At 35.6% G+C, this 23,662-nt stretch overlaps 1 protein-coding gene and 1 long non-coding RNA gene across 8 annotated transcripts in view; one reads left to right on the top strand and one right to left on the bottom strand.

Annotated features, from left to right (window-relative positions):
• Positions 1-23,662, bottom strand: part of LOC106177759 (apoptosis-stimulating of p53 protein 1) — a 37,980-nt gene that overhangs the window by 8,105 nt on the left and 6,213 nt on the right. For 2 of the 7 annotated variants that reach the window (XM_013560624.2, XM_013560623.3), the window contains exons 2-6: positions 22,421-22,568; positions 21,284-21,418; positions 13,543-13,595; positions 906-1,179; positions 169-365 (exon numbers count right to left, since the gene is read on the bottom strand). In XM_013560624.2, the coding sequence (XP_013416078.2) occupies positions 169-365; positions 906-1,179; positions 13,543-13,595; positions 21,284-21,418; positions 22,421-22,568 (807 nt within the window). Of the gene's footprint in view, positions 1-168; positions 366-905; positions 1,180-4,216; positions 4,672-6,556; positions 6,814-9,507; positions 9,986-11,243; positions 11,570-13,542; positions 13,596-19,628; positions 19,900-21,283; positions 21,419-22,420; positions 22,569-23,662 lie in introns of those variants that run through there. The other 5 variants (XM_013560628.2, XM_013560627.2, XM_013560630.2 and 2 more) reach the window with 5 other exon arrangements.
• LOC106169465 (uncharacterized) lies at positions 16,163-18,326 on the top strand. Its single transcript, XR_015333118.1, has 4 exons — positions 16,163-16,588; positions 17,003-17,096; positions 17,494-17,648; positions 17,831-18,326. It is a non-coding gene; the product is annotated as an uncharacterized LOC106169465 (long non-coding RNA).

Genomic DNA, 23,662 nt, shown 5'->3' with positions numbered 1-23,662 from the left:
CAAGGAACCAGCTACAATTTCAAGAACTGCCATTATGAATTCAAAAGTCAGTCTAGCAAAAAGTACTTTGGTCTGGCAAATTTATAATTTTTTTATAATTACTGGTTTGCATGTCTGGTTGTTTTTGTTTTGGGTATAATGCAGCAGGTCACATTCTAACTAACTTACCATTAACTCCTTCCTCAACTTCTCCAGTTCAAGGACAGCAGTGGACTTATTAGTGGTGCCATCTCCATTGCCTCCATTCACCTTGCCCCTCTTGACTTCCTCCAACTGCCTGGTCAGGTCTTCCACCTTGTTGACTGCCAGGCTAAGTTCCTTTTCCTTCTCATTGAACACAGACTTGATGGCCTCTAGCTCAGACACTGGAGTTGAAGGGCAATATTCTGTGTTAGTAGATGAAATTGATAGATGTGTGAATTTTGCTTATAATGTGTAACAATATTAATTAGATTAATTAATTAGGGAGACAGATTACAGTGGTCTCCTCGACTTGTATCAATCATGTTTATTAAAGGCAGATGATGCAAATATTTTTTGGGAAGACCAAATGTAGATAAAGTTCACAATTACTGTAATTGTTATCAAGATTACTTCTTTCTAACTTCTTTCAAAACTGTTTGATGTCACTGACTTTTAACTGAACACATCTTTTTTCCTTTTAATTCATTTAAAAACATTTTATCAAAAGGAAGATCTCAGCACCGTATAAGACAGCCACAGGATCTTTAGATTTTTTTCAATTCACCAAACATGCAGAGTAAACAAAACCCAAAAAGTTACATTTAAAAGCTTGTAATCTGATTCCTCGTTTACTCAATGTCTAAAGAAAATGATACACACATCTCATACAAACAAAGAATGACAAACTCTTCAAAAATTCCAAAACAACTCCCTGCACATACTCAGATTTCCATTGCTGTGGCGGTGCTGTTCCACTTGGCCTCTCAAAGCTCTCAGCTTCTTCAACTTCAGCTCTTGAACTTCCACTTTCTCCCGTAATTTCCTCAACTTTTCATTTTCAGACGCTATCTGTTGGTGCTTGAGTTCTTGCTGTTTCAAGAACTTAAGGCGTTGTTCCTTGGCCACCAGCATTTGTTGCTGTGTCTCGATTTGCTGTTGCTGCCTGGTGGCCATTTCTTGTAGCTCACTCAGAGTGAGGTCCACGCCGCTGGGCAACTGAAATAACAACAGAGACCTTACGATAACCTGTGCCAAACAGTACTCTCATTTATTGTCTCCTTTCATGGCAGTAATAATCCTGTAGAAAAAAATCTAATCACTGTTGGGCTTGGCGCTACTTTCTCTTCCTGCATGTTCTTGAGCAGAAAAAAAAATTTAATTACTTTCTGAAAGATTATATATTTTTAAAACCAATTTCTTATGGTGCACTTTGGTTGTTTGTGCTCTTCTTAAAATGTCACCATTATTCAGCTTGAACCTCTCCAGTTTCAAATCACAGCCACTTCACACTGTATTGAGTGGAATACGACTCTACATCTATTAGGTGTCGTTAATATGTGTACCTAGCATAGCAGTTAACTAAAAACCTGACACAGTGCTGCTGCCTACACAACCAACTCCACGCCCATCATGTCCATCCTTTCTCACATTTGGACTTCTGTTTCACTTAAAACATACAATAGCACTTTTTTATGTTCCATTTGCTTTAAAAAGCAGGGAATTAAAATATCACATGGGGTGTAATTTGATCTCATTGGACCAAATCCAGTGGTGGAACTTAATGAGAAGTGAGCTATGGGTGACTAAAATTGGGGAGTTTTGATAGATTAAGCACATGCTTTAATATGGCAACATTCTCAATTCAATTTAAATGCAAACTCATGAATGCCCCATCAACTTTTTCCATCAGGGACCTCACAGAGACACCAGTCCCATTAACCCATTTTAGATATATTCCATTATCATATTCTCCCATTTTAGATATATTCCATTATCATATTAACCCATTTTAGATATATTCCATTATCATATTAACCCATTTTAGATATATTCCATTATCATATTCTCCCATTTTAGATATATTCCATTATCATATTCTCCCATTTTAGATATATTCCATTATCATATTCTCTGGTGATAAATAAATGAAATAAAAAGGAAAAGAAAAATCCAGCAAGGTAATTTAAACCTTGCGTGTTCCTGCATTCTCGTATGGCTTCCAAATAAATAATTCAAGGGGCCTATCATTCTTTACCCAATGTGGAAAAAAATCTTTTAAAACAATCATCATAAGATTGATGGTGAAATTCAAAGTCTTGTCAACTGCAAATAACAACCACTATGTACCTTAATACATATATAAATAATCTGAGTTCTGCATGACAGAGTCATTTTATATCAAATGTCACTATTCTGATTATGCAATTAAGGAATGTACTTTCTGGCCAGCACTGATAACTCTGTGTACAGTTTTATACCTGCTGGATCTTTGGCATGCAATATCCCACTTAAACTTTCTCTCAATTACCTGAACTTCAGCTGGTAGTTTGAATACTGATCCAAACATGGCTGAAATACTGCTTATTTTAATACATGCAGAGCCTTGTGGGGTCACAATGTGCTGCATACAAGGTGTGTTTCAGTGGCTTTAAGGGTGCATTCCCATAGATTTTAGATCAATCTATCCCCGTGGGGAGTCTCACTAGATTACTGTCAGATAATCCGGCTTAAATGTCTGTCTCGCCTACTACAAGCTATAAGGGGGTAATTGACTTTCGTACCCGTTTGGCTGACAGCTATTTAGCGTGAACCCCCACGGAGTTAGGCCGATCTAGTTGGATCGATCTAATCTCTGGGAATGGGGTCTAAGATCATGCTGCTAAATTTACAAATGTGTTGAAATTACGCTACCATTTGTTGCATCAGTAAATAATCATGTGCAACAAATTGTGGTTTGCCTTTCATGTATTTCTGTAATGGAGAGCGTTCTTTTTCTTTTCTTTTCTTTTGTCAGCTCACATCTGTTGCATAAGATCCTTGGCGTACTACATAATTTTGGCAAAAAAAAAAAAAAAAAAAAAACTTATGTATCATACAGTATCATGACCTGAAAATGACTGATGCATTGAATTTGATAAAATATCCTTTCAAAATCAAACAGGTTTTCATTACACACAGTTGGTGTAGCTAACAAAATGGGCTTTTCCTTCAAATGTAGTATCAGCTGACTATTTAAAAACCTGTATCACTTCCAAATGGTTGCCTTCCATTACTATATATTTCTCAGTTCAATGTGATTCTCATTTTTTTCTGTACCATTACCTGCATTCAGGTGTGCCTTTATCATTTTAACTATCCTATTCAAGTATGTGGGCTGTAATCTAATATAAATGCACTTTAACCTTGCTGTTAAAAGCAATACAGATCCTCGTTTTATAGAGAACATCTACATCCTGTGTGCTGTCAGGCAAAGGGACCAAGCAGGAGTCTTTATATTGACCAAGAATAACCGCCAGCTGTAAAGATCTCATAAACACTCACCTAAAACAAAATTTCCATCAGAATAACTTCTTTGTTTCTCAACATAGTCCAATTTTCAGCTCAAATCATTTTAAAAGAAATCCTTTAAGCTATCAGTCACATAAAAAAAGAATTTCTGACTGGAATTAAAGAGCCCCAACATTTCAGAGAAATGACATTGCATGCGTTCCAGACAACCGAATGACTCAAAAGTGCAGCCACAGACACCAGATGACACTACCGTATTAAACCACCACGGCAAGTATTTCTTCCCATCCAGTGGGACACATTATATTGAGAAACCTTTCATCGCTGACCCTTTACCAATATTCTTTGACCCATCGCACCTCATTCCAGCCTGTAACAATACAAACCCAGAATTCATGAATTATACAGCACAGGAAATACCTTGTTCTTACCAAACCAGACATGTTAAATATATCTGACACCCTTTTTGGGTTATTCCAATAAAATGATAGCTTAATTTTGAAAAGGATACAATAAACACTGCATGAAGACCATTGAATTTAGTAACAAGAGGATATTCAGTTAAACAGATAAAATGATACTTTTTACACACCCTTTTTTGCTAGGAGCTGGAACACTATAATACCACATTGTCTTTCAAAAGAGAATGTACCTTTATATTTCTTAATAGATAATTCCTAAAAAAACAGTAATAAGGGAGGAATGGAGTCCAGTCAGGCACAGGCATGTCTTGATATATACATACCATATTCACATAATTTTCTAACTTGTGATTGACCAATTTCAAAGTTTCTAAATCCCAGTTCTGTGCAGCTTGTACATCACCACCATAAGCACCAGAAGACGAGTTTTTCCGATACCCCAGAATCCCTTCCAATTTGGCAATCGAGTTTCTTTTATAAGAAGGCGATCTTGTATGCGTCAACCCTTCCAATTTGGCAATGGAGTTCCTCTTGGAGCGCTGAAGTTGTTGTTGTTGAGTTAAACCTTCCATGTGTGCCACAGAGGACCTCTTGTAGGAAGCGGATCTCTGATGTCTTCCAGTTCTCTCCATCCTGCCAATGCCTGACAGTGTGCGAGACAGGTACTACGTGTGTGTTAGTGTGTGTGTGTGCATGTATGCAGTGACTTCCCCTATGGCCTCCACTGTAACTGAATGTGCCCCTACAATGACAGTCATCCTTAATGTATGGGGAGATAACTCACAACAGTCATTATTGTACCCACAGGTGCATGACGATGTTAAAATAGGATGGCACTATCAATGCTCTCTTTCTATGACATGCCTGTGGTATGTCGTCCTATCCTTTATTAAGACACTATGAACTGAATTCAAAGAATTTAAGGAACAATGAATGAAAACTTGCCCCTGGGTCAAACTTGTAGTAGCCATCAATGTCACATTCATTAAAACTCCATACATTTTTTTTTCTAAACTCAATGTCTGACAGAATATATCATTCTTTAATAAGAAGGGTTAAGTGATATTTTATTCATGAACAAAATTACCCCAAGACTCAAATGTCCAACTGGAGACGATTGTCTGCAAAATATCATCTTGATACTTAAATGGATAATATAAAATTTTTATGATCCCTGGTTGGTATGCTGAGAACTGGCCATGCCTTTTCTCAACGGTCAGAAACTCAGTGTATGGTTTGGAAACAAACTTATTCCCAACCTCTGATCAAGAAGACCTATCTCCTTTTTGCTTCAAGTAGTTATTCAAGGTTCTGCCTGACACTTATGGCACGCATGCAGGGAGCTTGACGTGTGTGAGAAGGAATGTTAGATGTTTCTGACATAGCACCCAGCATGCCTTTAAGGTCTTATTTCACAGCGCTTAGTTTGATATTTTTATGAACTTTTGAGAGACATGAAAATGAACCAAATGCATCACATAATACTATGCAATATAAAATGTTTGCTTTGCAAAGAGAAGCAAAAAGAAAAAAAAAATTGGCAGGAAAATAGGAAGTCAATTATTTCTTTTAACACTACATTCATTTTGTTAAAAAAAACTTTTTCTCATAATATAGTTACTTTCTATTTAGGAATGATATATCTCACTATAACATCTAACACTGACTCATTAAATAAATAACTACTTTTCAAAGTATCAATGCTGCAGGATTCTTCTTTAAATTGGAAGGCAATTTCATTTCTAAATGTTTGCTGTGTATCAAGTAAGGCAAGAGTTATTATTTATGTCACACCCTCATAGACCTGGCTGGTCCACATCCACATGGAATCAAATAGGACTGGGAGCAGGAAGCTATTCTTGGGTGTAAAAAAAGTATTATTTTATCTGCTGAGTCACAGAAAGAAGATCTGTTTGTCGTCTAAATTGTTTACTTGTTCATTATTCATTCATTTTTTTTCAAGAAAAGGAAACTTCAGTTACTTTAAAAGTACTTTAAATCAAACACACACAACCTGGAAATTGACATTTTCAGAACAGTTCACATGCCAGTGCAGACACGGAATAATCTGATATCTGATAGAAAAACCAGTCAGCATTGATCTAACCTGACTGTAACATGTGTAATCTTAACTCAGGACATCTGGATACCAACAATGTTATCAATATTTTAGTGCAAACAGAGTACATAACGTGAGTCAATTCAGTTCTTTCTATTCTGCAAAACAACCAATACATCAGCCAGTGAAGTAAATCAACTCTTTGCTATATATATGGAATTTTACCTTTTAATTATTTAATTTAAAAAGATGGACACTAACGTACCTGGGCTTTAGTTAGAAGACTTCATAAATCTGCCATCAGAATAATTTCTTGTCAATATTCTTATCTTTAGATAAAGTAAATTCTATTGACAGTGATAAAGATAAGTGATGTACAGAGTTCAGTTAAAATGTAAGGAGGCATGCCAAAATTGTACGCCATACATAACATTCAAATTATGTTAAAAATACACAACAAAACTTGCCATAATTCACAGGAAGGTCCTCTTTAAGGGGTGTATCTCCTCCATCTTAATTTCTGTAACAACACCAGAACAAGGTTTACAATGTCCATAAAGACACGTTAATATTCAACTAGGGTTCAAAATTAACAAAAACGCACCCTATATTTTTGCTCCTCCATTCTTATCTTGGTAGTGTATCACACCCACTTGAGGTGGTGAAATATCTAGGTCCTCAGATGCATTGTTCAGCTAAAGTGTCAAACATCATCCAAATGCTTTACCATCCCAGAACTCAACTTAATAACACCCTTGAGGGTTTGTCAACTGGGGTCATCTTCCTATGTCCAGCGGCTATGTACTCTGGTCAGTGTAACTTTTCATATGTACACAGAACCCTTGCAGGCAACTAGAAGTGTGCTTCCATGCAAATGTTCCACATACCACTCGGAGCTACTTTTCCCTTTGACCTTTCACCTCCCCATGAAACCAGACCTAACCAATAGATCATGTAGCCTGACTATTTATCTAGTGGTGATCAGCATTTAACCACAGTCCAGAGCCATCTATCTTAACCTACTTGACACAGGGCATGTATGATTTTTGACAATCTAAAGGTTAGTCAAATAAAAATGATTTAGGAAGTGGAAATGATGGTAGAAGCAAATCAAAAGTGGATTAGGCTTCATTTGCTTTACTGTTGTGCATGGGTTCTGATATATGTATGCAGGTACATCAAGTTCGAACTGCTTACATTGTGGAAATTGTTTTACTATTTTTATCAAACATATTATATATATAAAAGTGCAATATTAGGTCCTCACTCACAGTACTTAAACAAAGACTGCCTAAGCACCAGAAAAATGTTTTTCTAGACATTTTTCTACTACTAAAAATATTTTGACGATCTAATATTTGAAACAAACCATGTTCCATATAAAGTATACAGGTGTTCTCTTTCTCCCAGTATCTATTTTCAGATAAAATAGTCACTGTTGATATTCAGTGTACAAGTCTAATTCTTTTCCAAACATTCAGTTTAGACCCAAGTAGCAATATCAACTCAGATGTTCTGAACTGGTGACTCATCTGTACATTTAGCCTTGTTTTATTAAGAATAAGTCAACACTTCTCTTTGCCTGACACAAATAAAGTCCATGTGGTTCACAAGTTATCCACGCTGCATTACAAAAACACTGGGTAATTTCTTATTTTAACATGTGGTTCATTTTTTTTCCTTCAGGTAACCAGATACCAGACGTGCTGCCGGTTCTCTCTAATGAAAACTGTATGATAGGAAATATCATATAAACTTGCAACACCTGCTTTCGTGTCAGATATATTTTGCTCACACTTGAATAATAGATAATAAGGGTTCCTTTTTAACTTCAGTTCTGCAGTAATATCTTTCTTTTTTTGAACATACAATAAGTACCAATCTGTAATAAACTTCTGTGGCTCAATCCCCAACCTTCACTTCTACCAAGATGCAAACTTCTCAATCAATTCCACGCATTTCTCACATGGTTTAGATTCTCCACAAGACTTACCTAAGTCATATTCAAAAGCCATGCAGAGCAAGCAAAAAAGGGAAAGTTCTCACTGATCAAATATTTGCCCAGTTCAACCCTTCAACAGCCATACTAGCCGCCATAGCATTCCATAAAACAGTTAGATTCAAGTTAATGTTGGGGCAGGCCGAGCTCTTTACACAATCAATTGGCTCTGCAGAATGCAACAAAAACAGTCTCTGCCACTCAAAAGCCTGTTGCTTTTCATAATCCACGCACTTCAGAATTTGGCATAAAACATACCTGTTTATACATACATAATGCACTTATTTACTTGCATGTGGCTTCCAACCTCTGAAAGCAGGTCCATTAAGTTTGTTGAAGACCCCTTTTGACCCTCTGACTGACGTGCGATTTGTTCACAAAGCTCCTGAATTTCTGCTATTGTTTCAGTAGCACTGGAACATCTAACTGCCATAACTGGCATACATCGCCTTATTTCACTGCATTGTTTTACAGACTTACATGGATGGTTTTACAGCATTATTCCGTACACCCCGTGGAAGGCAAGGAGAATAGACTGTCATGCTCCATTAGTAATCCCAAATGTGCTCCTTAATAATCAGGGTGTGTGGAACCCAGGCACGAAGAGCACACATAATGAGGGGTGTAAATTTTTTAAGAAGTGACCTTAGAGCAAATATCAGAGAATAAAGTCAGTGCTATGCGATAAGTATACTTGCATGACACCATTCAGTACACTTTTCAATATCAGAGTCAAGACTCTCGTGAAAGAAATATAACCCATAATAAAGATGCAGATAAGCTAAAAGCAAAGCGTGCAAAATTGGCATTCTGATAGTTTTCAATTTTGCTGACATACATATGCATTCTAATAATTTCATTCATAAAATAAAGTCAATGTTTGATATCATGCAAAACATTTAACTTTTGCAGATGTTTATAGTACTATACATCATTTCACTAACTTGCAATGGAATTTTGAAGCTTCTCTAAATATTCCTCAGTTCCATCTTAAAAAAGGGCTTTTTACTTTTAAAAAAGCAGTAATTATAAAAGCAGCTGATAACATAAGTGTAGAGGCAAATTGTACTGCAACTAAAAGGACATACCAAGCCTTGACAACCCTTGGTATTTCACATTCCAATTTTAAATGCTAAAAACTGACTGACAATTTAAGTTTATTTATCTAAGGACATTTATTTCAGAACAACCTTTCACAGCTGTTTCTTTTAGTTTGCTTTGCACCCTTATGAAACCTGGCTGGTGTCAAGTCAACACAGGCTCCATTAGAGCACAACTTCACTATCACAGATGTCAAGGCTACTCTTTTTTAAAATCCTGGAAGATTTCCAAATCAACCAGTTGCTACTTCTACTTTTTTTTTTCTGAACCATTACTTTAGGTAAATAATGAGATTGTGCTACCATCTTGTGGTGACACAAAAACCTCTTTACAGATCTACTGTACGACCTGGTCACAGTGTTAATAACTGTCATTAATTTTTAAAGCAGCTTATGCAGTAAAGCTTAATCATAATGCATGTGCAATCCAAGGGTTTCACAAGATGAACAACTTACCTGCCCGTTAACAAAATACATGGCAGCCAAGAAGTTGATTTATCCCAAGCAGTCAGTCTTTTCCAATTAACAGATAACCAAATGTTCTAGCACTCTAAGAATTGATCAACCACACTGTCCATGGCCGTTAATAAGCAAGGTGAATATATAGGTAAGGCTCCTGTATCCCATGTGACACCTTCTCTCAGGTCCTTCAGGTATCAAATGTCAGCTCACTTTTCCAGTTTAATGAAAATGATGCCTCTTTTGATGATGGTCCTTGTAATACTTCTAACAGGACATAAGATCCCATACACTAGGGCAGCTAAAGGTGTATCAAGTGTAGGAGGATCACGTCTGTATAATGTCCTAAGCTAAATGCAAACGCTAATGTAAAAGCTACACCTTAACCGCAGCTTTTGTCATTCAATTATATTGATCTTTACTAAGTCTTAACTCATGGACTGTGCGTAAATGCAAATATCAACGTGCTCCTTGCCACCGACTATTAAAACTCACACGTAATGTAACAATAGCTTATTGCATAGAACTCAGCACAGTGGAAGTTTTTCCTGTATTCAAGAAGTAGAAAGATAAACATATTAAACAAACAGTCTGCTCAATTAAGTATTGGTGGCCAGCAGGCAGAGACATACAGGTACACATAATTACTGGTCTTCCTAATGGCCAGCGATATAATCACGAGGTCCGAGACAAACAATAGCAGTGACCAGGTCGATCAATTATGAGAGTGTTTAAGCTAACACCAACTACCTTGGGCTTTATGAGCACCTAAATAGCTGACTGGAATTTTAATTCCAGAGAATTCTGACAAAAGCAGAAAAGGACAAGAGGTAAAATATTTCCTTGTTCAATGTGGTTCACCATTGTTAATAAAGTGTCAGATCCAAAACCTGTTTTCATCATAATTCAGATGCACAATGATAAAATGCTGACAAATATGAATGTAAATGTCACAGGTGTCAGGTTAAAAGCAAATTCAAGAAATCCCGAGAGGCATAAAAAAACTTCAATCTAAATATCTCATTTCTTTCTTTCTCTCCAATTTTCTTGGGTGTGTTCATGCCTTTCTTTCTTTTTATTTATATAAATATGTTAAAAAAACATGTGGCACATGACGAACAATATATTTTTTTGCATAAGGTATTACATCACCAGCATATTGAATTTCTCAGTAATAACAACACCACAGAAATGATGGCAACATTTTCTATACTGGAATACTATGTTTAAAATTCTTACTCAAGAATATGGGCAGTGAACTGTTAGGAAAAAACAGGTCAGCAGTGCAAACGTAAAATCAATGTCAGGTGAGTTAAGTCTGCAATGTTTGTAAAACAGATTTTCTACCTGCGAATTATGCAATATCCTTCAAGTACCTAAAACCCTGTGAGCATCAGCAAGTTCCTCAGTGATGACTTTATATGGAATATTTACACTCAAAGATACAGCTTATAATATAGATATAGCTGTATATATATAAACTTATTCTGATGGGATGGGGTGGGTACCAGTATATCAATTCTCTATACATGTACTAAGCATACTTTTTTTTTTTTTGCATTTTTACATATAATAAACAGATTTTTAGCTTGACAAAGATTTGATGAATCTGTCTTTCTCCCATATATTGACAAACTGTAATACACAATTTTAAGCTAATATCTGAGAGCAGAATTTTTACATCCAAACTTGTGATCACTTGGTCAAATTTACATAAACCTATATAACAATACCTGAACCAGCTGAAAGGTCCTGGGCATATTCTCCTCACGACTTGACCCAACGAGAAAAAGAACCGCTCCGTCTTGTGCCTCTGTTTCAATGTCTGTGAGCAGTACTGGGGATGATGAGGAAAAGGAGTCCTCTGTATCACTCACCAGACCCTCCCATTGATTCCAATCAGGCATAGGTGATCCAAGATGACGTATTGGGTGACAAATCAACCCAGAGCTCAGACGGAAGAGATGTTGTGGGTGATGGAGATGCCTCAGTGAGTGTTATCGGCCAGTTACTCAGGGGACAAGCTTAGAGAGTGCTTTCCACCAGGGTCACATACCTGAGTGGGGATCAAGCATCAAGCAGATCAACATGATCACATTGTCAACTGGGACAATATTGACGCACCTTGGCTACCTGCTGGTCTTTGTGCAGCTAAATCGCTAAGAAAGACACTCTCTTTCACTCGGGCTTCTTGCATTCATAGGTAAAGAAGGGAGTGTTGGAGGAATAACACAGCCAGTGTTAGTATAAGCTTCCTGCTACAGTAAAACTAACATGGGCAGCTCCACCATGTCACATGATTCTTGCTTCACTGCTGCCATTGAGACCATTTTTATTCAAACTTCAACCCCCTGTTCTATAGATATAAAAATTTCCCATTTGGTCGGACTTTTCGACTTCCCCTTTCTCATCGGCCAATAATCTTTTTGACTCACCCCTTTCAATAATGAACAAGTAAAGATAATCCAGCAATTCTCCCCTAAATGTCATGTGAAGATTAACTGTATAGACTGAGAACGGAGCTAGGCACCCACTGAATGGCAACACGACAAGTGCATGGAAGTTTGAATAGAAACCATCATCAGAGAACAATTTTCATAGCTCCACTGCTGTGATGAACTCAATTTTACCAGAACTGATTTCTATAGCAAATGGTGCACCTAGCTGTGCACAGAATTTCTCTGGTGTGTAATAACCTCTGGAACTTTCACCTGTCATTTTAAGTATAACAAAAACACCTGTATATTAATTTTTCTTATATACTCTATGGTTATTTTGAAAAAAAAAAAATCACAATGATGTAATCAATTCTGAAAAGTGATTCCCGTCAATGTAATTTCCTTTCAGAGTTTTCAGTATGGTAATAAACAGACTTCCTAGATTTCCTTCTGTTAAAATATATTACGACTGTGCTTTTCAGTCTTCATCTTTTTTCTTCCACTTTTCTGATGAAACCTCAAAACAACAATATCCAGCGCTCAATCAATTATCCTGGAAAACGCATAAAAAGGGCAGTCGCATTTTCTTAATGTCCTCACCGTTAGAAAAAACATATTGAAATCAATGCAAATTATGGATCTTTTTAAGCAGTCACAAGCTTTCAAAAGAGATTTGCCTAAAATAAAAAACATTCCATTAAAAAAATTACATAAGTGCTTGTGTGATTTTAATCAGAAAAAACATGTTATTGTTAAATAGGTTTTCATAAATGGTGAGATAATGTGTTTAGTGTAGAGAGATGGCAGACACCATTTGTCATGGGTGTGTCAATCTGAAAGGAGCAGTTCTTATCACCAGACAGTGAAACCATTGCAAGAACCATTCATCATCTGCAAGGCTCTAAATTAAACATGGTAGACTGAAGACCTTTGCTAATGTCACAGCTGAAGTATTTCTTTTGAAAGATGCGGATGGAGAGCAAACGAATGCATCAGCTCCACTGCTTATAACATTTTCAAAAGTTTATAAGGATTGGAATTTCAGCCCACTCTATTTACAGTATTATTCTTTTATTTTTAATGATGCTAAATATAAAAAATATCAAAATGAAATAAATATTAAAATGGAACCATTAACTACCCAATATATGATATCCCAAACTATTCTGCAAGTGACATTCTAGACAAAATAATACACCAACATACCAAAGGCTTGTTCCCCCATGCATTTCTTTTTTTCTTGCATTACAAATACACGTAATATAAACACTACATAAAGTATGCATAACCAGTATGTAAGGTTCAGAAATGCTAAATAAATATACACACATACAAACAGATATAATCATCTTTAGATGATAAAACAAATCAATGATGTGCTACAACTTTAGAAGAAAATACATACCAACCCTCTCCTATACTGAATATGCAAACTGTGACCTTTTTTTAACAATGGGCTGTGCCAACATGCAGCAGATGAAAACACTGTTTGCGCTTCCAGTTAAAATATGATATACAAAAGCACCACCTGTGTTTCAATTTTTTCCCACTAAACTACAGGTTATGAAAATATCTTTTTTAAAAAAGAACTTACTCCATTATCAGCTGTAACTTCCCTCACCCCATTCCGTCTGCGATTTCTGCGGCCTGAAAGATAAAAGAAATTCATATTTCAGTTACGAGTATTTGTTCTTTTCAACCTGCTCGTCACCATGGAAGAATGGACACACTGACAAGACAGCCATTGATCAGACTCAGTCCTTGATGATTCATTTAGTAATGAGCAGCACTTAGGTATGATGAATGAAAGGAAATACAGGTATGACAACTGGGGTCTTTTTATCGAACATGTCGATATGACATGAGCCTCAATTGGTCAGGTTTATAAGGGCCAGCAGGGGGTCATCCTCCATTAGGTACAAAATATGGTGCTGAAATTATGGGAAGAAAAAGGGACAACACCCATGTAATCTCATATTAGCTTTGGAATGATGACAGCTAGGCTAGCTGAATGTCCCAGTATGGGCTGTCCTGATCTGCTGTGATATGGAATGTTAGTTTATCCCTGTGTTATGACAAGATATTAAACTAACATAACAAGACAGGTATTTCAGGATAATGAAAATCAATGGAAACCTACCAGTATATACCCATCCTACACACAATGATTAGCCAGCTATAATCACTAAAAGAAGCAGTAAAATTACAGATGCCACAAAAATGTTCAAGTTTGTTCTTAAAATGAACTTTTTATTCAATTCCTACATGTTGTATATTATTTATAGCTTCTAATAATCAGTTGGAACACTAATACACCCAACACAGAACAAAGCCCATAAAAACTGGTACCTAACAGTGATAGCATGAGGGTGATAGAACTACTAATCATATTTCATCATTTATATTTCATTCTGTGTGTGTTCTACCCTTTTATTAGTTAAGAACAGTGTTGTCAAAGTCACAGGTTGCAGGCAGTTTCATGTCAATTATAGTATATTAATATTGTTATCTTATAGTATCTTAAAGATTCTATAAATGTCTTTAGTACGCTAAAATGAACTAAAAATTGTCATCTATGCTGCTGCTGATTTCTTACATTCTTTTCCTTAAAATATCCCACAATAACAAGAAATCATATGACCTTTAAAAGCAAGCATCTTACACCAATTAAGATGAAGCCACTGCACTAATGAGTGTCTTCTACTAATCAACATTGTGTGCAAAATTTCTGACATTATCATATATATAATTCATATCCAGAGCTGTGCTGAGACCAGTTTAAAAAAAAAAAAGTTCATTTATCATTTACACTATTAGAGACAGATATTTTATTTCTCCCTCTCTCTCTCTCTCTCTCTCTCTCTCTCTCTCTCACACACACACACACACACACACACACACACACACACACACACACACACACACACACACACACACACCAGTTTACCCAGCGAACAGGATAATTAGGTAGACTGCAATCAAACCTAACTTTCCTCAACTGAATGCATCCTAAGATCTTGCAGACTTATCATGCTTCAGACTAATCATTGCCTGAAGTCTACATGACTGAGATTGCCATGATGATCAAACTGTGCTTGTCACATTCAGCATATACTCAAGTTGTGCGCTGACACCTTAGGCGCAGACATCAGATGAAAGATAAGCTGTACATCTAATGGTGGCAGGTCATTATAAATACAACCTGTTGGACTTAAATCATATTCAGCTTGCCTAGCTGAAATAATGGGCACATTTTCCACGTTAATAAAAAAAAAAAAAGAAGAAAAAGAAAAGTGTTGTCATTTAAAAACTGATGTATCTTCACGCTTTCCTGGTTATTGTCAAATAAGAATGTGCAAGATGTAAATTTATCTTTTATATATCTTAAGACACATTAGATTGATAGTCATATGCCTTAACCACAGATGCCATTACAGACACATTTTAAATAAGCTGTTTGACAAAACAAGACATTAAAAGTATCATTGTAAGAAAGAAAAAAATCTTCAAAATAAAAAGGAAAAATAAAATTAAGACAAACTAAAATTTAGCCTGGAAGCTAGAGTACATTTGATTAAATTTAGTATATTTGATTAAGAGCGCGTCCATGAGAAAGCCAGACAGATCAGTCAGAAGGTGGCAAGGTGGGGGTCAGCAGATTTTAATAATTTTTGGTGTGGTAAACCATCAACATAAAAGATATTGTGAGCCACTGGCTTTCTTATTTTGGATCATTAGTTTTAGAGATATGGGGGCAGATCTTTTATTGGCAATTTTGCCAAAATATAGCACTTTTTAGCTCTTGAAAAGTTATAATTTTAAATATTCTTTTAAAAAATCATGTACAGCATAAGGAATTATTAAGGTAAGCCACATGATAGGTTAAGGAAAGACCTTTAATACCCAGTACAGATTTTTTGAAAAGGCACTGTCATGACCACACAAGGTTGATTCTAATAAGGCATGTTTTCCGTATGCTTGACCCCCTCCCCTTCTTTAAATGCACACAACTTCTTTTTTGCAGGTTTTATCCATATCATTTTGGTATGTGCTGATAGAAAAGGGTTGAAAAATAAATTTTGTAAAATAAAATCTGTGTTAAACCTTGTAAAATAAGAACTACAACAATTTTAAAAAGGGCCTAAAAACGAATATTTTTATACTACTTAAATGCTAAACTGTTTCTTCAACTCAATAAATAAGTCAAAACCATGTATAGGTTTGTGAAAAGCCCTTAAAATAATTATGTTTGCCCTGCAGACGAACTTATGAAGCGAAAATGCATTTTTTAAATTTGTTTATGTTGTAGAAACTAAATGTAAAATAACGATGCTAACTCTGTGACCTATTTTCAACATGGCGGGTACTAGGATTATCACCGGAGCAGCTGTGGAGCAAAGCACATCGTCTTCACAGTGTTAAAACATAATACTTTCTTAAATTTATGAAGAACACTCACTAGAGATGCTTAAGTACATCTCAGAAGGATTGGTGTGCACCAGAATATAACAAGAAATGACCATAGCAGCTGGTCGTCCTTAGAATGTGCATTTTTTGGTTGAACCACTTCAGACTGTTGTCAGGCTTGGGTTCCTCAATATATCCATCTCATCGATTTAGCTCTGGATATTTGTTGTAAGGTAAGTGATCAGTGGTGGCATACATATACTAGAATCAGATACACTAAAAACTCAAACCAGTTTAAATAATACGTTTGAATATTATTCAGTAATATAAACAGGGGCGGATTTAGGCCGTCTTCTGGGTCTTCCGGAAGACGGTCAGATTTTGAAGTTTACATTGTCGGGCATCTAATGTTTTTTGTCGGAAGACGGTCAAAAATGGAGGATGGATCAACAAAGATAATTTGGAAGACTGTCAGAAAATATCTCTGGATCCGCCCCTGATAAAGAATATAAGCAAATTTTAAAGACATACTGGTATATTTCAATTCACAGAGTTTTACTTGATTTGTGTTTCATGGTAAACATGTATGCTGAAAAGAATTAACTGTGTATCTAACTTATGAAGTATATTTTTGCATTAAATTCTAGGGCTTTGTTACATGTGTTATCATAACACAAACAGTTAAGGACTATGCTGAGCTTGAAGACAGCTTCATAAGAAATTTCTTACCCAGAATCAAAGGTATGTAACACACATTCAGTTTCAAGTTTTGGCATTTTAGGGGATGTTACTTGTGCCAGTTTTTTACATTTTAGTTTTATATTCACTTTGCAGATTTGTGTGTTTACAATGAAGTTGAAGTTAACCGCCTGTGCTTCAATTTTCAAGACTTACATATATTACACAGGACACTTGTAACTAAAGGTACTTATGTAAAATCAGGAAAACTTTGCGGTCCATTATGTTGTTCATGTTGCTTTGCAAGGGGGCGTGCCAGACAATTAAGCTGATTACAACGACTGAGCCCGAGTGTGATACTCCGCTGAGATAGATTGATCCTGCTACGATAGTTTCTATTCTGAACACAGTAAGCCTCTGTTGTTGTAAAGCATTTATTGATGTTATGTTTATTTTTCAGAATTTACATCCTAGGCCTGTATGTGAACCTTGACCTGGACAATCTTACAGACAATAATAGAAAAGTCACCTGAAATTGCACAGGCAAATTCATCAGATTCAGATGTGAGCACCAACTTTGTAATGCCTGGAACACTTCCACGGAGAAGAAAAAAGGTTTACCTTTTTTTCATTTGTTTCTTTTTATATCATGAAATTCTGGTAGCTACAGTCATGCATATTTGATTTTTTTTTTTTACATTTATGCAATATGTTTGATCAGAATATTATTTAGTAATTGTTCTTATACAGCAATTAACATGAGTTTAAAATATGTTTAATACATTTTCTTTTGACAGCCTGTCCTGCCATCTTCAGGTAGACGCAGTAGTGGATATCCTGGCAAACCTCTATTGGACTTGGAGGAGCCACCTTGGGACAATCCCCCATGACAAATGTGCATCTTTGTCTTGGCAATCTCATTCAGTTTTGTAGGAAAGGAGGATTGGCGCCATTGAATTTACAAATATTGACAATTGACAGTTCAGTCACACTAAACTATAGTGGCATGTTGCTTCAAGTTACCACACTTATTCTAAGATTACTGAATTATCATTACTGTAGGAGACCCTGGATCTCTCAACCAGAAGAAGAAACTTGGGGATCAATCAGTTATAAGATTAAAATCTGTGGAACACTACCCATCACTGTTGTGTTCAGTATATGGAAAAGATGGCCGTGATATAGGAACCTGGGAGATTCATAACTTGATTTCACTCCTGTAAAAAGTAACTGCTTTGTTCTTTTACTGTCCAATTGATAATATGAAAATAAAGTACTCCTCCTGTCATTGTATGTTGCTGACTCTGTTTTAATTTTCTTTATAGATAAAGAATATAGATATCAAGATATCACATGTATTTACAAAGCCTATGAATCATTAGAAAGGAAAAAGAATGGTTGAAAAATGCAATATAAATCATTTCAAGTGGATTAATTAGTGTTGCACTTGAGAAAACTGATAAAATGAGACAGTCATTCCCTTTTACCTTTAGAAAAATCATTTGTAATTTTTTTTTCTCTATTGCTCCCTGAAAATAAGGTATATACACAATGCTGATGACACTGGATATGCACAGTAATAACTTATTAAATGGAGGGGGGGGGGGGATAACTTGTAATTTAAATTTATTCAGAAGTTGTATGGCTCTGTTTAAAAAGAATATTATTTGAGCAATCCTGTATTACAGATCTCAAAATAAAAAACCTGCAAAAATGGGCCTCTTGATTATTTTGAGGAATTAGGGTAACTGTATTTTTGGGACAGATTTGATGGCAGCCATTTTGTATTTATAAAAATTGGATAGATTTGCCCTTATCAAAGCATAGTTTGAATTCCTGGCTGTGGGTCTTTGATTAAATTTGATTATTGGAAGGAATTTTATCTCAAAATGTACTGATATCTTGATTTCGGCCGTTTGGTTTTCTGCTAAAATTGCTTAAGTTTGAGGCACTTTTTCAATATCTTCTGTTGTGTTTAACACACTTTTTGAATTTTGTATGATTAGACCAATATATGCTTAGGATCCCTATAAAATTTTATGGCTGTCAAGCCTGCAAAAAGAGAGATATGAATGCTTGAACATTGCTTGGTAGAAAAGTGAGTTTGGGGGGTGGGGTCATAAAAATGGGCTTGGCTCGTTAGTTTGTGGGTTAAACTGAAATTTAGTAACATATTCTCAATGGCAAATGGCTGGTTTAAATAGGTAAATTTTCAATTAATTTTAAAAAGTCGTCAGTTTTGACATATTTGCTTATGAAGTGGCTTTATTGACCGAAGCTGAAAATTAAGCCAAAAATGGCCAAAACATATAATATCATATTATAATTATATCCAATGATTTCTTTTGGGATTGTTGCCTTCAATCTTAATATCTCCTATATATGCAACAATAATATGAATTTGGTTGAAATCTGTTGACCCCCACCTTGCCACCCTCTGACTGGTCTTATCATGGACACACACTTAAATCATCTTCAAAATGCAGACAAGAAATATATTAAACATGACTTTCTATGTTGATAAACTAGGTTTGAAAAATAAGATGATGCTTTTGGAATTAAAACAAACATACAAGTCATGTCAAAATTACTCACTTCTTCGCATCCTTACACCTTAGGTCCTGTCTCAAACCTCGTATTTTTTCTTTTTGCTTGCAGTCTCTTTTTCCTTTTTGGCAAAAGACTACAACCCAATCCTATATAAGTGTCTCACCATTGCTCAGTAGTTTCATTTTGTTTTCACTACAGACTTGACTCCCCAAATACGCATGAGGTGTAGGAATGAATGGGAGCTTTGTCCACCACTATAAAGGCACACTCTGTAATGCTATTAAACACCTCAAACAACTGAATGAAGTGACAGTGTTTTACAATTGCCTCTGTGATGAAATGAGACGAATGAAAACCGCTTGGCTTGGAGGCACAGCAACACTGTATCTACTGCAGGTCTTGTGCAGGACCACTACACAGCATTGAAATGGCACCAGATTAAATAAGTGCTTGGTTTCAGAGAACCTGGCCAATAACGGTTTGCTTGCTCTTTGGATAAAGTTGCTGATTACATTTAAGTAGACAGTCCTTTAAGGCAATAATAACCTCTGTCCCAACTTGTAACAATCCCCAAAACTTTTAAATCCCAAACATTTTAATGGATCTGCACTTGTAGAGTCATATACATGAATCTACCTGGCATACTAAAATGCCTGTGATACCTTTCATTATTCAATACAGGCCCAGTGCAAATAGTGCCAAGAGCATTTCCATTCATAAGTCAGATTTAATGCGCCACAATCATAAAATGGACGGTAAAACTTTTTATGGAAGTAATCATTCCTGACACAGTATAAGCATGAGGATAGTTGGGCCTCCTAACGGTCTGAAAAAATGTGGGTTCTATAATTTTACAATAATTGGAAATGCACTTGCCCTTAATCTGAGAAGATATGTGAAAGCATGAAGAGATGAAAGCATGTTTTTTAGAAGAAAGAATAGTCTCAAATGACAGAAAATTGATCCTTTTGTTTGGGTTAGTCGCCCATACAAAATTCCACTTCAATTATCTGCCCAATTTGACTTCTCCCCCAGGCCAGATTTGTTATTGTAATACAAATATATATCATAAATAGCATTCTGTGTCAACCGGATATTGCTTTGTCTTTAAGATATTTAGTTACAGGCACCAGCAATTTCCTGGTTTCAAGTATCTTGTTAATATCAATTGGTTGAAAGTGGAATTTAACACTTTCAAATCTCCTTTAGTATCAGATGCCGCCAGGTTGTTTATGTGGCCATGCCTCTGTGTACTGCATATCACGCAGAGTCATTTGTGCAGGTGAGACTGTGCTCATTGCATTTGTTGAGATTGTTGTCCCACAAAAATAACAATAATTTAAAGAACAAAAATATTGTATGTGACCTTTTCAATGTTTATATGGTGATGTTTGATTAATTTAATAATTTATAAATAACATGCCAAGGTAGTGATTTGGTATTTTTTAAGTTTTTCTTCGTATAAATTCACAATATAATTTCATATTAATAAAATGCTCTTCAATTCCATTTTCTCCTCTTCCTCTCTCACAATCCACATTGTCTCTCACAGAAATGGATTCCCATTTTCCTCCTTTGATAATACACAGTCAAAAATAAACAAAAACAGTATCTCTTTCTTTCCCTGAAAATGGGTAAATGAATGCTCACACACGCATGCACACGCACACGCACACACACACACACATCCTCCATCTTACCTAGGTTTTCTAACCTGGCCTGTAGGTGTGGAGGCACAGCTGGCTCATGGCGGAGATAGAAATGAACCTCGTCCCTGTGGATACCCCACTGCTGCAGTATCTCAAAGGGCTTCTCATGGTCTGCCACAGGGCGCTCTGAAATGTGTACAGTACAGATTGAAACTACTGGCAAACAATAAAATAAAGGGCAACTTCAGACTGCTTCATATTTTTTCAGCATTGACAGTTCTGCTATGACACTTAAAAGTTCTAACTGAAGTACACTTTCTTTCTAATTAACTGAATATGTATTATAATACTGTTAAATCAAATCATCAGATTTTTCTTATAAAGACAATATAAAGAACTGTAGGGTAAATAAACAAGAAATAAAAATCAATTTGATCCTGGTCTCATGTAAGATGAAGTCAGTTAGGGTTATGAAATGTTGCATTCTTATATATTTCAAATATGTGCACTGAAAGAACCACCTCCAACTGAACAATGCATTTAATCTGACGTCCAATCTTTTTCATTAAAACTTGCAAACAAATACCTTTTATACACCAACTAACTTAGCTACGATAAAGTATGCAAATAATAAATTTCAGTCAGATGGAGAGAGGTTTTATCTGAAACAATCTTGAAATACATATTATATGGCAGTTTTTACTGTATTGAATGGTTATTAGAACAGAAGTGCAGATTCCTTTGTTGACCTTGATATTGACACAACTTATACACGAGGTTCTGCATCTAATCAAGAAAGAAACTCATTTCAATTTATGAATTCAGCAAAGGTTTGGACTGTAGACTGTATCTAATATGCAAGTTTACATACCAAATAAAATGCTTTTTTCCTTCAATTTCTATTATCTATAATTTTGATTAGTTTAAAAAAAGTTTGAAGAAGAAAACCCAGGTTTAAAAGCCCCATTAACTCAAATAAATACTTGTAATTTCAAAAGCAAATTATCAACTTTCTCTATTTTCTTTCTTTTTAACACACAAATAAATAGATGACTAAATAAATAAATAACTGAAGATAAAGACCTGTACCTATAACCTACAGACAATTACTGGTTTGATAAAATAAGCCAAGAAAAAAAAAATGAAACAAACAGCCAGTCCTTTTGAAATTTGAAATCAATTGCTTACCAATTCCCCTCCACAATTCTGCAAGATGGCAGATCTCCTCTCCAGGTTCTTTGCAGCACTCTATCACATCTTTACATGTTGTTTCGGGTGTAATGGGGACTTCTGCTGTTCTCTGGTGATTACTATCCAGGTACACTTTCAAGATAATCTGCAATAGATTCATACCTTGAATTGTGAAAAACTGCCAATAAAAATACCATGGTTAAGCTGAGGGCTAATTTTCCATATGTCATCTGTAATAGATTCCTAATCTTTTCAGTGTGAAAATAGTAATCAGTCATATTTTCTAGACATATTCCAGGATAAACTCTGGGTAAACTTTCTCGATATAATTTATATGTTAAGAAGGTTTTTATTGTAAACAAATACACAACTGTAGCAGATATTTCAGGGGCGGATTTAGGGCGTCTTCTGGGTCTTCCGGAAGACGGTCAGATTTGTCAAGTTTACTTACAGTACATTGACGGGTATCTAATTTTTTCTGTCGGAAGACGGTCAAAAATGGAGGATGGATCAACAAAGATAAATTGGAAGCCTGTCAGAAAATAACTCTGGATCCGCCCCTGTATTTTATCATATAATCACATGGATAGTTGTAATGGAAAGCTGTAAATTCAGCCCAGTAAAACTTTATTTAGATAAACCTAAGATTTTACATTTAGATTCTTGTATTTCAAGTGCTCTTAATGAATTAATTTTTTCTTCCCTTTAATGTCACTATTTCCACTGCATCAAGTGCAAACTTGAGTTTGGAACCCCATGTTCAGCTCTTTATAAATTTTTTCAATTATTCATTCCAGCAGTGGTTTTCAGTTAACTCCAGGAGACAACTGCATGGGGCCCACATGCCTGATTAAATGCACCATTAAAGATGAAGTATAACACTCTGGAAGATGTCATAGTAAAATATGTCTGCTACACCTGTGTGACATCTCTGTGTTGTAAAAAACATGTTTTGGAAAACTTGCCAGCCCAAAGTTCGAATCAATGGAATATGCTCAGTTCTGATGGAAAAGTGCAAATAAATTCTTTTTATGACCTTTGCACAAGACCATGAAATAGTCATGATTTAAAAGGATTTAAATTGTTTGTCCTTCTTCTTGCTTATCGTACAGTTATTCTTTAGACTTTTTACTTGGGTTCTACTGCCTGGTAGTCCATCGTCCAGATTTTAATATAAATGCATTATTTAAGAAAAATTAATAAAAGCAACTCAGATTAAATATTCAAAACAACTGGTTA

This window comes from Lingula anatina, chromosome 2, assembly GCF_051362555.1.
Source record: "Lingula anatina isolate TDL-2025a chromosome 2, LinAna3.0, whole genome shotgun sequence".
Classification (NCBI taxonomy): Eukaryota; Metazoa; Brachiopoda; class Lingulata; order Lingulida; family Lingulidae; genus Lingula; species Lingula anatina.
Note: the sequence above shows the minus strand (reverse complement) of the source record. Positions and strands in the feature narration are given on the sequence as shown.